The sequence below is a fragment of the Ascidiella aspersa genome, chromosome 7 (assembly GCF_963924565.1).
Source record: "Ascidiella aspersa chromosome 7, kaAscAspe10.2, whole genome shotgun sequence".
Lineage (NCBI taxonomy): Eukaryota > Metazoa > Chordata > Ascidiacea > Phlebobranchia > Ascidiidae > Ascidiella > Ascidiella aspersa.
The window spans coordinates 24,445,923-24,461,229 of NC_139453.1; the positions used below are offsets into that span (position 1 = coordinate 24,445,923).

A 15,307-nucleotide genomic window follows, 5' to 3' on the forward strand; every position below is an offset into this window, starting at 1 on the left:
ATTTAGATCTTATTCTGTCCTGGATATTATTGTGTATTTGGCTTTGTCATGTCGTTTACGTAATGCTATGTAGAATTGTGATCTAATATATAGATTATTCTGCTTTAGATATTGTTGCCTTGTTGGTTGTATTGTATGTTCCCCGGTTTTTATCATCCATATAGTGTAGCCTAGTTTTTTCTCACGTATAAATAACTGCCTACACAGCAAAACCACAGTTAGTTGGCAGTATTCTTGTGTAAAATAGGGAAAAAAATTCATGTTTTCGAAGAGTTTGTAGAACTGATTCCTTGTAAAACTTCTCCATAAGAGTGTTGTGTCTTTACTCTTCATAAAATTAGCTGCTGTGCAGAGCTATGAGCTGCAGTGCGCAGAATTCAAATCAAAGTCATTAGCACCGAAGCTGTATTAGCGGTATAGCTTGTATACGTTTGACAGTACAGACAAAAATTATTTATAGGATGGGTAAGCGTACTAAGCACGTTTTACAGCTTTTACCAAGTGAACAGCTCGGGCTGCTTGGGTGTTTCATTTTGTCAAACACCAGCAATCGTTTCTTTTTAACGATTTTTAAATCAAAATGATTTTTAAACGGTCTACAAGTGCAATCTGTCGTGAAAAGGTTAACAAAATAACAAAACTTGCAATATATTAGACTTAGAGCAATGCTCAGCAAACCGGTGTGCCGCGACGAGCCAGAGGTGTGCTACTTAAGTTTTTAAGGGTAACTTTTAATAATCAATAGAGACGCGAAAAATGTATATCTTTAATAATCCATAAGTTTTTTTTATAAACTTTCAATAATATTGTGACTTAACTACCAGTATAAACATCACAAGGCAAAGGAATGTACTACGTAAAACCTTTGTGCGCCTTTAGCGCGTTTCATCCGAAATCAATCCTTGTTTTCTCATGACTGTCAATAGGATATTTGCTGATGCCTGATGTCGTTCGAAATATATATTGAGAAGGTGGTCGCCGAATTGTTTTAGCTTTGTTGTACCGCAAGTGGAAAAAGATCGCGGAGCGCTGTATTAGACTGCTAAGCTACACGTCATCACTGGGCAGCGTGTTCGTTTTGGGTCTTGTATGTTCTGTAAAATGCAAAACTATATTGTCCAATATTACCAATTCGCGGCACATTTAAGAGTCTTAAGGGGCGCACCATAGTGCCGCGGCTCACAGTGTGAGAATAACTAGCCTAAGGCAGCTGTCACCAAACTCAATTAATCCGGCTCGCAACTTATTTTTTAAATAAAGATAAACTACTGTTGAGATGTTGTCAAATGCAATTTAAAACTAAATTTTGATAAAACTTTAAACCTTATGACAATTTATTAAGCTCACTACAGTTTTTCTTTTTGCGTAATTCTTTTCTTTGCTAACCGTAATTAAGTTAATAAAAGTCCAGCAAATGTTATTATCAGCCCACGGTGGTCAATTCTAAGAGTTAGCCAGTCGCCGATGGTCATGGTCACGACTTGCAATCATCTGGTCCTCGATGAAAAAAGCGTGTTGTCCCTAGCCCAAGGCGCCACGCCTCCTCATAAATACAAATTTTTAAATTTTTGCCAACTTAACCAAATAAACGCATTTTTTATTTTAGAGAAATGTTACGTGATGGATAGGGGTTATTGTATAGAATGTACGTTGTTCTGCTTCGCTGTGCCTTGATCGGCGGCCGCGGATTGTCTGACAGAAACAGGTACGCATCGAAGGGGCAGCTCGACATATTTATTTTTCGGGCTTTAGTAATGCTTATGCAGCCCCAACGATGAAGGCGTCCAAATTGTCGCAGACAGACAAAAAGTTTAGGTCGTGCATCGACGGGACGGTCGCGGAATGGACGGCGTTGAGAGGCGCCGCACCAATTTCTTTAGAGGCGGCAAGGGCAGTGGAATGGCCGACGTCCACCGGCTCCTCACAGACTTCGCTCAAGACGGCAATGGCTGCGGAATGGCCGACGTCGACCGGCGCCACACCAATTTCTTCCGAGGCGGCAACGGTCGCGGAATAGTCGGCAGGAACGGATGCCGCCTCAATAGACGAACTTAGGCTGTTTTTGTGTGCCTGAATCGGCTGCTGCGGAATGGCCGACGTCCACCGGCTCCTCACAGACTTCGCTCAAGACGGCAATGGCTGCGGAATGGCCGACGTCGACCGGCGCCACACCAATTTCTTCCGAGGCGGCAACGGCCGCTGAATGATCGGCAGGAACGGATGCCGCCTCAATAGACGAACTTAGGCTGTTTTTGTGTGCCTGAATCGGCTGCTGCGGAATGGCCGACGTCCACCGGCTCCTCACAGACTTCGTTCAAGACGGCAATGGCTGCGGAATGGCCGACGTCGACCGGCGCCACACCAATTTCTTCCGAGGCGGCAACGGTCGCGGAATAGTCGGCAGGAACGGATGCCGCCTCAATAGACGAACTTTGACTGTTTTTGTGTGCCTGAATCGGCTGCTGCGGAATGGCCGACGTCCACCGGCTCCTCACAGACTTCGCTCAAGACGGCAATGGCTGCGGAATGGCCGACGTCGACCGGCGCCACACCAATTTCTTCCGAGGCGGCAACGGCCGCGGAATGATCGGCAGGAATGGATGCCGCCTCAATAGACGAATATTTCTAATAAATTTATAGTGTTATAAATGTATGGGTAAGTGGGTTATAGTATAGAGTTTACCTTTGGCTGCTGCGGTGATGCTGCGTAATGGTCGACGTCCACCGGCTCCGCTAAGACTTCGTTCAAGACGGCAACGGTTGCGGAAATGGCCTACGTCGACCGGCGCCACACCAATTTCTTCCGAGGCGGCAATGGCCGCGGAATGGTCGGCAGAAACGGATGCCGCCTCAACAGACGAATATTTCTAATAAATTTATATTGTTATAAATGTATGGGTAAAGTGGTTATAGTATAGAGTTCACCTTTGGCTGCTGCGGTGATGCTGAATCGGCTGCTGGGAATGGCCGGACGTCGACAGGCGCCTCTTTACCTGTGTTTCACATTAGATACACAAAGGGTAACATTACCATTACGGCATGGGTCACAGTCTCGCAGACATGACTGAAAGTTCGTTATAAGTTAAATTAAATAGATTTCAACGGTTATATAAATTCTCATATAGTTGCAAGAATTTTACAAAGCAAATAAAACATAAAAGTGTCCCAATATTATAGCGTTAACTGCACTTTTAAAGTTACGAATTAAACCTTATACGTATTTTTGCCAGGTATGTAAAATTGTTTCATCATTTAAGTTATATGAGCCTTCTTGTATCTAAAAATGTATGGCCGTATGAAAGAGCAACAAATATTTAGATTTTTGTAGTGAATATCAATTATATTCTATTTTTTATTGGAACGACAAAGCAGCCTTTTTACTCTGTTGCGCACATTTTTTATTCCTTGATATTTCAATTTAAAAGCCTTGCTTACAAAACATTGTTAGACATGAAATTATAACTAATGTTTTATTGCACAATATTTCGTTTAAGGCATGATTCAATACATTGTTTTTTTTACTGTATGCCGATTCCGTTGAAAATATCACTGCATATTTGGTATCTATATATTTATTTTATTATTATGGTAAATAAATATCCCAATAAAATAGCGTTACTTGCATTATTAAAGTTACAAAATGAACCTTACGTGTTCTGACCAGGTATACGAGATTGTATCATCATTTAAGTCGTATGAGCCTTCTTGCATCTAAAAATGGTATGGCCTAATAAAAAACAACAAATATTTAGTTTTTGTAATGGATATTGATCATTCACTTTTTTCATTGGAACTGGACAGCAGTTCCATTTTACTCTGTTTTCGCACAAATATGGTAACTTATTCCTTGATATTTCAAATTTAAAGTCGTGCTTACGAAAAATTTGACATCAAATCGTAACTTATGTTTTATTGCACAATATGTCGTTTAAGCCATGGTTCAATACATCGTTTTTTGCTGTGTGCCAACTAAATCGTAGATATCAATCATATTACTGCGTATTTAGTTTCTTTATGTTGTTATCTTATTAAAATGGATAAAAATATCCCAATATTCTAGCGTTAAGTGCATTATTATAGTTACGAATTAAACCTTACGTGTTCTGGCCAGCTATGCGAGATCGTATCCTCATTTGGGTCGTATGAGCCTTCTTGCATCTAAAAATGGTATGGCCTAATAAAAAACAACAAATATTTATTTTTTGTAGTGAATATTGATCATTCACTTTTTTCATTGGAACTGGACAACAGTCCCTTTTTACTCCGTTTTCGCACAAATATGGTAATTTATTCCTTGATATTTCAAATTGAAAGGCTTGCTTACAAAAAAATTGTTAGATATCAGATCCTAACTAATGTTTTATTGCACAATATTTCGTTTAATGTGAATACACTGTTTTTTACTGCGTGCCGACGTCGTAGATATCACATTTTTTTATGCCGTTTTCTTGCAAATATAGTATTTTAAATCATTGCGCTTTAGTTACGTTTGCTTTATAGGCAGGGTTACCATCTGCTAAAACACAATATAAGCACGCTAATCCAAAAAAATAAGAACGCTAGTGATAACTCGGGGCTGATCGGTGATTTGGAGGGCGGTATTCAAATTTTCAGAAATAACGTAAAAAATGTACATATACCAATTTTTTTCTGCGCAAAACGTACCATAATGGCGTGAAGCGCAAAAGAAATGCGTTTGTTTGGTAAAATGGGCAAAACTTTTTTTGGGCAATTGCCGTTCAGCGAAAAGAAAGAAACTATATTATGCAATAAAAACTGTAGTGAATCTGAATAAATTGCCATAAAATTTTGTCTAGTTCTAGTTTGAATTGTATTCGACAACATTTCAACGAACTGCGGGTCTCGGCGTGCCGCAGTTTGGTGACCTGCCTTATGCCAGTCGTGTGCCGCGGTACACTTGTGTTAAGATCCGTAAAATTGTGCTACAAAACTTTTAACAATATTGGTATATAAACAATGCATTTTTGGTTTTACAGATAAACATACAGACAAGGTTACAATCTGCCTAGCACAGGGGTTCTCAACCATGTTACGCTTATTACCCATTTCTGTCTAGATCAAAGTCCCAATACCCAAAGTCTAATTTTATCTATTTTGCTATTTTGCCATATTAAAAATATAAAACAGCGTTATTTAACGAAAACAAGGTTTAATTTCAAGAACAAAATCAATAGTGCAGTAAGACATTTGCTGTTGTTTTTGTATACAATTGATGCAAAGTTCGATTTTAGATACTGCACAACGCCAAACTGACTCCAAACCAAACAGCTTGTTTCGCGATTTTGATTTCAAAGCAAACACTATGACGAAACATTTTTTAAAAAGAAAAATATCACTGTGCTTGTTTGGTTGTTTTAAACCAGAGGTCGGCAACCTACTGCGCGCCGATGTAAATCTTAGACAAATTAGACACGAGTCTATTTAACAAACTTTTTGACTATTTTAACTTAACTATTTAGTAATGGCGAAAACTTTTCGCGCGAAAGTTCATTACGTTCCGTTTGTTTACGTTTTGATACGTTTTCAACTAGATTAGCGATTTTTTACCGGTGCGCCGTGGAAGGCTGCCAAGTGCGTCGAGCAAAAACGGAAAACGTATTAAAAAATGTTGGACATATATTTTTAAACATTATTTTATTTTTTAATTTCGTTAATGTAATACAAACTTCCAAGAAATTGAAAGAAATATCGGTATACCCCAAAAATAGACTCGCTCGCCTCGCTCGATAGATGCGCTTTGACTTAAAATGTGAAAAACAAGCACTGACACTGAGCTAGATGCGTCAACACTTAACTGCCTCTGTAAATGTAATTAAACACGTTTTTAAGTGCAAAAAATATCCGAGCCCCGCCTGATTTACAGTTGTTCTAACATTTTAATACAACAATTCTCAATTAGTATTTTGTGCGGCCCGCAAAGACCTTTCTGAGTTTGGTTTTGGCCCGCGCTTAGAAAAAGGTTGCCGACCCTTGTTTAAACAAACGGTTTTAAAACATCAAAAAAGTAATAAAGCAAGTTTGCCACTTACAGTTACATCTATAATTCTAAATATTCTGGTTCAGCTGATTACCCACCGGTTATCCTTAATTACCCACTTGTGTGCCCATAGGTTAAGAACAGCTGGCCTAATAGCCTAAAAATGAACACGCTGTTCTGTGATGACGTAGCAGTTTACCACTCTTATTTAATGCAAGCTTTGTTAACCATTTTACGTCAGAGTGTACCTGTAGACTGTTTTGAAATCGTATTGAAAACGATTCTTGATGTTTGGCAAAATGAAACACCCAAGCAGCCTGAGCTGCTGCTGCCTGCAGGTAGTCAAGTTTACTTCAAGGTGAAGCTGTTAAACGTAGCTACACTTACGCGTACCTATTCTCTCAATAATATTTTTGTCTGTACTGTCAAACATATGCCTAAATCCACAGTGTTAGTCTCACGTCAAGCTGAAAGTTTACTTGATCACTAAGCTCAAATTGTCTACTCTACAACACTTCTCTGGGTCTAAGCTCCAATGTAATTGTAAAAAACACAATTAATCTATTGTTATTACGTCATTGAATGCATTGTTGTAATGATCTGGTCAAAGAAGTTGTTAATATGAAGTAACAAAGTTTTTCACTCATCCGTCAAGAATTGATAAAAAACATTTTTAGAAAATAAACTAAACTCAGCAATTAACTCAATAATAAGTATGTTGCTTAAAAATAAGCACATCTGTTTGTAAGACACTACACCAAGATATAACCACAAATCTTAGAAACAAGTACGGTATAGTAACCCTGTTTATTGGTCTTATTTTGTGTTCCTCTTCGTTTGGCCGTCTTAAATGTTAGCATGTTTGCCTATGTGCTATTTTCGATTACCATTTATGCCGCCAAAAATGAGAAACCTTGTTAGTAAGCCTCAAATGAAGGAAGGTTGCGGAGCAGTGACTTAGAAGTGGGAGTATTAAACTTTTATGATGACTTACCCACTGTTGCTTAGAGTTCGCTGCGCACAGTGTTATCGGCGGAAAAAAATAGTTACTACAAAGCTTTGCAGCATATAGGATGACAAATAAAATTGAGATGTTATTGCTGGATAATTCGTGTGTTTGTTCTGTAATCGATGTGTGCTTCAAGGGAGTTGCAATCAAACGTCGAAATTTTAACAGCCCCAACCGAATTACAAATCTTGACTTAAACCCAATAAAACCAAAAAATTAAAAACGCATTATGCACGTTTCATTATGACTGAGGGCTCGAACTCCACTCTTTAATTTAGGGGTTCTTAAAAATTTTAAGCCCAGCCCCCTTCCGGATATTATGTTTGGGGGCAACAAAGCTCATGTTTTTAGACTGCTACTTTTTTATGTAGAATATTACACTGTTAGTTTCAATGTAAAATGATGTGCGTTATACAAGCAGTGTTTTCATATCAAAACATACATCGCTTAGTGCAAAAAGGCGCTTAAATGTTAAACTGTAAAATTATGCAAAATATAATTGATGCCTTTTTTCAGCCAAACATTAGTTTGGCACTGTAATCATTTAAATCAGCATCGATAACACATTAAGGTCGTCACAATTGTGAACTATAATAAGAAAAGTGGCATTGGCCTTAAATAATTGAATTCCACGGACAACATATCACTACTTATTTTTTTTACTTTCGAGTGTATTAGTTATCAAATTTATCTTTCTAATTCTTCTTTTCTCCTCCGTGGTTTTCCAAAATCTAAAATCCCGCAAAGTTCCCGGGGCCTTGACAAAATTGATACGATAAATCCCGTTTTAGTAGGCCTGGGCGTTTCACAACATAAAAGCCCAAGTAAAAGTAGCTCAACTTGACATAAAAGGACCAAGGACGTTTCCAGGATTTATGTTTGGTGGGGGGGCATGTAATTGTTCAAAGATGATATCACAAAGTTACGTCACAAGGTGAAGTCACAAATTCCGCTTTTTTGTGTCGTTTTATTTTGCGTGTTGTTACTTTTTCAGTATAAAAAGGAGCCAAATTGCACAATTAGAATTGTTTAGACACCTATTATGTATATCATACATAGGCTACTCATAACGCGTTTACACAACTTACACATACCTCAACAATATTTAAACTATAGAAATATTTAAACGAACAAAGAAGTGAAAAGTATCGATAGACAAATAATAGATATGTGAAGCAGTAAAAATAAAAAAGCCAAACACTTTCAGAAGAAAAATTTCCTTTTGTTGTATAAGTAAATATTCGTTCACAGTGCTATCTTGCAAAACTTGTCCCAGTTGCACATAAACACACAGTGCAATCCAATAAAGAAAAGTTTATAGCCTCTATTGTTGTTACACAAGTACGCAGGTCTTCGAGCCTTTCTGGGTTTGGCCCGAATTTGAATAGACCTGTCTTTCCGAGTCTTGCACGTCCTCCGAACGTTGATTCAAAGGCACCAAAGCATGGAACAAGTCTAAACGTAAACTTAACGTTTTAAACCAAAGTCATTATGAACCTGTTACGCAATATATCTGGGAACATTAAGACCAAGCATAAGTTGGTACACTTGTTTTGCAGTAAAAAATGTTTGACTTTAAATGCCGTTTGGTTTTCTAATTACCTTTGATTTGACCGTGTGTACGCTGGTGCGTACTTTCGTTTCAAACTACAAAAACACAGCAAGCACATATTTAACGGCCGAAAAAAACGTAAATATATATGTGCATATATACCTTGAAAGTTTTGCGACATGTTTGCATCGGAATTATGCACTTTTGCCTTGGCAAGGACGGCGGTTCCAATCGGAGAAAGTTCTGATTCCCGTGGTACAACGTCACCGCAAAAAGCGTTATCTTTTTCCACAGACTGCAGCAAAGTTTTTATTAATTAGACAAAAACTGTACATGGTATTAATACTCAAAGTTAAACGTGCATTTTAAAGACACCATGCTTTGCCTTATACACGAGGGCAGATCAGGGATGCGAGGCAACAGCCCCTGAACAATTTTTGTTAACTTAAACTATTTAATTTTTTTCGGATTTTGGATGTATTATTTTCATTCCCAGGGCGCCGTGTGATATTTTCACAACTTATATAAAGCATAGCTTTGTGTGAAATCAGCCCTGTAAAGAAACTGAAAATTTTGCAAAATTATCTATTTAATGCAATTTTTTTTTGCGCCTACGCAATCCAAAAATGTATCTAAAATATAGCCATTTCCGCGTGAGTGAGTAACATCTGTTTTACTTTTAAACTAGATAATCGCAAGCTATGCATTTGTGCGCTTCTTGTAAACACGTTATTTCGGTGTAGCTGTTCACCTGTAGAGTCTATGGCCCTCATATGTATTGGATAATGCGCTAATCTTTTGTGTACCCAATGTGTCAAGTCCATCTATGTTAATTTTTTTCCAATTGAAACCAAATAAACGTTTTTTTCAACTTAACCTTATAGTTGCATATTTGCGCACTAGAGTTGGTTAAACACTTAAGGTTAAAGTATGATTTTACATTTGACGCCATATCTAAAAACGGTTGTATGCCTTCCTAAAAATACTTTCATCCGTTCATTGATGGCACTCCAATCTATAATAGCCTGATAATCAATCGGACATTAAGTCTTGTGTTTGTATATTGGTTACATAAACCTGTTTTTCCGAAACGACGACTGAATAAAGTTGCTTGATGTTTCGTTCACCCGCAATAAGTGCGGCGTAGGGTGAAGCTGACAAAGGCTTCATAGTTGACTCAAGCAGCTGCAAATAAAACATCATTCGGTTAAAGAGTTTAAGTCAAAGTTAAAGCGGAATCCAATAGTTCCCATCACATATATTGTCACTGTTGTAAACAAGTCAACTTAAACAAGTCCAAGTTAAGTCTCTTTAAAAAAATACAAAGGCAAGTCCAACTCAAATTTTTTACAAAAAAATACAATTCAAGTCCCAGTTCAAATAATCAGTTGCCCAAGATAAGTTCCAGTCAAGTCACTATTGGAGTGACTCAACTTCAAGTCAAGTCATTGCCATAAAAATAAAATGTTAACCATTAAAATAAGTAAATTTGTTGAATTTTGGGCAATAACTTAACTAAAAAGTAACAAAAGGCATCAAATAGAAATCAACTCGTTTTTCGTGCAAAAATGGAGACAAATACAATAATTTTATGGAACAATATTTAATACAAACACTATTTCTTCTCGAGGTTATTTGTCCGAAAGAATTTATTCAAGTCAAGTAATTTTGCCTAAAATACTTAAGTCAAAATAAGTTATTCAAAAATATTGACGTTAGTGCACTTAAGTCACTTTAGTAGCTTAAGTCAATACAACACTAAAGAGTGGTTTGCAATAAAGCACAAAATGACAAGGAAGTTATCTATAATGTACATTTGTTTCGCAAATCTATTTGCGTAAATGCCCAACATTAAACTGCAGTGTCAGGTTTGATGGATGATTACGCTGTAGGAAATGACCGGGCGGTTTCCGCAGTATAGCTCATGACTAATAGTGTACAATGCTTGTGCACGTTAAACACATTACAGATACACAATTTAAAGCAAATGCATTTTCTTACCGTATATCTGGCAACCGATTCCCCGTATCGCTTTTCTTCGCAAGCCGCCCTGGCCTGGTGCATTTCTGCTCGACACTAAAATAAATTAAAAAGGTCACATAGATCAGATGTTAAATGCGAATAAATTAGGTGCAAACTATTTGTGCACTATTGCCTTACATTTCTGATCGGCATAAGCATCCATTAAATTACATGAAAACATATACGTGCGTTAGGAAACAGAGACATATTTACTTAATGTATAGGCATTAAGATTAATATTGAGTCCCCAATTTTTGTAATTTGTGGCATGAGTTGTTGCGTTGTGCAAAACGTAGTTTCAGGTGGTCCTAACCTGTGACACTCATGTAAGCCCTAGCCGAATGGCTTACCGTGTGCACTGATAAATCTACAATGTGTGTTACTGTCACTTGACGCAACACAATTATTTGATATGAATAGAGTACGAAGCATGCTCACACGCTTACCCTGAAGAGGTCTTGCTTAGCTCTGCATAATTGAATGACCGGACTCATTTCAACACTGCTGTCGGCGCTATTCACAATTTCGCTGTAGAGCTGCGAAGCTCGGTTGGCGATTTTGGCAATAACTCCGTGCTTCTTCTGTACTAAATTCAAACAAAATGAAATTGACGTTAAACCTCAGTCGCTTAATAAGCAGTGGTTCCCAACCTAGGGGTTAGGACTTTAGCTTGTCGTGCATACTTAAATCCGTACATTTTAGCGAAAATTTGAAAATCCTATCTAAATTTTTCATTTTAAATTGTGCCAATTGTGTTTTGTATTGTCTCTGGTTCATGAGTGATACACTATAACTGGGGGGTCGCGCAAGTTTTTGAAAACTTAAAAGGCTTCGCACGAGAACAAAAAGGTGGAACCATTGGCTATTCACGGTCGGAATATTTTGAGAGAAAAGTAAACGAAGCTAAATCGGTCTTCCGCCCTGCAAAATTTAAGGTAATAATAGTTGATTTTTAGAATAGATTAAACAAATGCACCCACGATAGTTGCTTGCAGCAACAAGGTTCACAGATAGGGTGTAGTTTCCGCCACTAATATAATAACACTCAATATTGTCTTTATTCTTTCAGTTGGCGTGTGACGTTCAGCAGTGTTGTAGTGAATAAGTCAGTGCACTTATGTCGCAGTTTTTTAATTACTTGACTTTTGCTAAAATGAATTGACTCGGCTCAAGTCTTTTGGACAAAGGACTTGACTTGAAATTAAGTGTTTTTATTTAACATTTTGTAATATATTTAAGTTATTGATCTCAATTGTTGCACGTAAACCCGTTTTAAAGGTTTAAATCGTTTTATTTTATATTAGTGTTTTGACGTGAAGTTGATTTGCTCTAATAATGATTTGGCTGGGACTTGGGTTATAATTTTTTAAAAGACTTACTTGGATTTAAGTTATTTTAAAAACGACTTGACCAGGACTTAAGTCGTTTCAAAATGACTTATTTACAACATTGTCCTACAGTGCACTAATTGTGCGTTTAGTATCATTAGCCGACCTTTATAGGCAGAGATAAGTAAAATTGCCGGAGACAGTTAATACACACTTTAAGTTGGGTAAACCCGAAAAGAGTAACCCTACAGTTTGCTCACATGCAGAGTCGGCGCACGCCTTGTCGTATATACACTCCTGAGCTTGAGCAACCATCACAGATTCGAAGGTGGTCAAGACCTCCGACGTCATGTCCAACGTCATGACGTCACCGGTGACGATTGAAGAAACGTTGTCGTTGATGTACGCCAAGATACCCGCGGATTCCTGTGAAGCAGAAATTTATGGTTCGTTTGGCTGTACACCATTGCCACAGACCAAAACGTGTCAATTTTTTTCTCTATTCTTCGCCTATATAAAACTACAACTCAATCTTTTAGGACTTAGGTACTGGTAAAGTAAACAAAAAAAAAAGTCTTGAAAAAGTAAATAAACGATTGGTTCAAACTAGGAAATATTTAACTAGAAATACTTGAAACCACAGACATGTAATTAATTCTATTATAAAAAAACAGTATCGCATTATCGAATTATTTGTGCATAAAAAAATGTTTGAATTATTTCGTGAGGCGCGTTGACATTACGAGTAAATTAAACACAAATCCCAATCCTTAATTGCTTTCTTTTTTTTAACAGCTACGTACCTGAAAATATTTAGCAGCAGCTTGTAGACCGGCGTCTGTTTGCAAAACATCTTCATTTTTTACTGCAATTTGAGACATCAAGGCGACGATGTTATACAGAATGCAAAGGCGCTCAAAGTGCCCATCGGATATACCTGACAAAACAGAAAACTGCACTTAAAGGAAACTGGGAATGAAAACTATAGTTTTAGGAAAGTGAAGAGATAAAACTTTTCTCTCTATAGGCCTCTATAGTCTATAAGACACTCCCTCTGAAAATGTCATTTTAACAGAACAAGCATTAATTTTAAAGCATTTGTATTCGTAGTTATTACAGCACGAACATTTGCTTTTCGGTTAGTTGAAAAATTGTACACCGAGTTAATTACTAATTTTTGGAGGTCCGTTTAGAAGGGTTCCTTTTTGCAACGAATCCTTCCAGACGAAGTCAATCTGTACCCCAGCTTCTTTTTTAAACGGGACTTTCGACGTCACGGCTACAAGCTGATCGTGGTATCTGTCGATGTGAAAAAAAACGGTTGTACCATGTTACTTTATTCTAGTTCTTTAAAACCGGTTTTTATTGAGGCATGTAGGAACACCACACTGACAATGCGAAAATGTAACTTAGGTTGTACACAATTCACCACATTTCTCATGAAAGGCTTAATTCAGTTTCGATAAACGCGGATTGCCACTAATTCCCCCGTATGTTGTCTCTTACACGTTGAGCCCCCTGTTAACATTTTGAAAAGGTTATGAAACTCTTGCAAGGGTTATGAAATAGCTATAGCTTAACACTTCGCTCTCGCAAACTAAAATAAGTAACACTAGGGTAGGAAGTTGTTTGATTTACCACCACACCTTAACAAATGTCAATATTTACCCCCTCCATGTCAGTATACCCCTTTCTACCTGAGCAGAAGGTTAAGTGACGCAGTTGTTTTCTCCAATTGCTTGATTGCGTTTTTGCGCAAATTGTGAAATTCTTTGACACGTTCCGATAGGCCATCAAATGTCTGAAAATTAGCACCAGTGTTGTTATCATTGGCGATGTTCGATACGAGACAGTTTATTATATTTTTGACTAAAAGTCTCACGATCTGATCCAATACCAAATGACAAAAAATGGCACATTCAAAGGAATAAGAAGTTTAGTTGCTGGTACTTTGATTTGTTAACCTACTATTTTAAATGAATTTACTTTTCAAGAGACAGACGCTTAATAGAATACCAAATATTTGCTGAACTTTCTTTGTTAATTTGATATCGGATAGGTGCTAATGCCGCCCCTGTATCGGGCAAGTACCGATACTACTACGGCCATTGTTGTATTACAATGTAGGCTATTCAGCTCTATGTAAAGCGTTATGCTTAAATCACGTAGTCGTAGATTATGCTATAAATATGTAAAAAGGTGTATATTTAAGATAAGTGGCCCCGGACACACTTAATGTCATACTTTGACCCGCCAACAAAATCTACTGCACGCCCCTTATGCTTACTTTACCGTAATATGTATGCGCAAAGGTAGCCCACGCGGGATGTTCCAACACATACAACTAATAACAAAGCGTGGGCCTATTTACTTACCAGCTATAATAGACAAAAGCCATGACGACAACAAATGGCCGCGCCTTACCTTATCGTACGTTTTACTGATGTACGCTTCCATTGGCTTGATGATATCTACATCTTGTGACTTTTTCAGCGGCAAGGAACAGAACCGACCGATTTCAGTTTCATTTGACATTATTCTATGTTTTGTTAAAAGGTAACATATAACAAGTACTCGTACTTTAATGGTGAAACGGCCATGCTGAAGTACAAATAAACATTAGGCCTACAATAAACTTGCTTTAATTGATAAGACAAGCGAACGTCCCACATCAAAACTACAACCTGAAACAACATTTGTATGGCATGTAGGCTATAATCCTATAAAAATAGTGAACATTTATTCTTGGATACACTTTTTATCGGTAACACCACTTTGCTAACAACGCTTTTCTGATCTGCCTTCGCTCACAATTCACCCGGCCCAAGTAAATCATTAACCTGGTAAACTTTTATTGATTTGTTCTAAATACGTTAATTAGTTATAAAAACAACAGCAAACAATTAAAGTTGTTGCAATTTGCCAATTCTCTTTGAGAGTGTGATGTATTTTAACTCTCAGCTGCTAACTACCGTACAACTATACAGCAGCCCACGGATATAGGCTTAGGTTATCTTTGTATATGGCCGTATTTGACAAATTCTAAATAGAGGAATCACGTGGCACTGTATAAAGACAAATTGAATTGCATTCTCGACAAGCTTTCGCACAACGCGTGCTTCATCAGGTTTATACTTTGACCTGATGAAACACGGTTGTGAGGGGCGCAGCCAAAATCCTCTACAGTTGTACGAAAGCTTGTCGAGAATCCAATACAATCTGTCTTTATATAGTGCCACCTGATTCCTCTATTTAGGCTTAGGTTAAACGTTGCCACACAACTTCTATGCCTCATATGTGAGCAACTAACCTGCACGAACTTGGCGCGCTGGAATAGGTTTGGGGCAATATCTCCGAAAGTTGTGACGATACAGAGTTGAAATTTTTACACAGTCCTT

The 15,307-nt window shown here is 37.6% G+C and overlaps 1 protein-coding gene across 1 annotated transcript; it reads right to left on the reverse strand.

The window, feature by feature from the left end:
• Positions 1-11,443: 11,443 nt before the first annotated feature.
• On the reverse strand, positions 11,444-14,501 carry LOC146138589 (programmed cell death 6-interacting protein-like). The gene is made up of 6 exons (XM_083394614.1): positions 14,334-14,501; positions 13,607-13,710; positions 13,081-13,208; positions 12,713-12,846; positions 12,170-12,335; positions 11,444-11,502 (listed from the first exon to the last, which is right to left on the reverse strand). The coding sequence occupies exons 1-6, from the start codon at positions 14,442-14,444 to the stop codon at positions 11,444-11,446; spliced, it is 702 nt and encodes a 233-aa protein (XP_083250740.1). The 5' UTR covers positions 14,445-14,501.
• Between the last annotated feature and the right edge of the window lie 806 nt (positions 14,502-15,307).

What these genes read in the sequence shown, in the direction of transcription:
- LOC146138589 (XM_083394614.1), bottom strand. Translation starts at nt 14,444, where the DNA reads ATGTCAAATGAAACTGAAATCGGTCGGTTCTGTTCCTTGCCGCTGAAA. An exon ending in CTGCTGCTAAATATTTTCAG is followed by an intron (nt 12,336 to 12,712) that starts GTACGTAGCTGT and finishes TCTGCTTCACAG; the next exon opens with GAATCCGCGGGTATCTTGGC. An exon ending in GGCGTGCGCCGACTCTGCAT is followed by an intron (nt 11,503 to 12,169) that starts GTGAGCAAACTG and finishes TAAATTTTGCAG; the next exon opens with GGCGGAAGACCGATTTAGCT.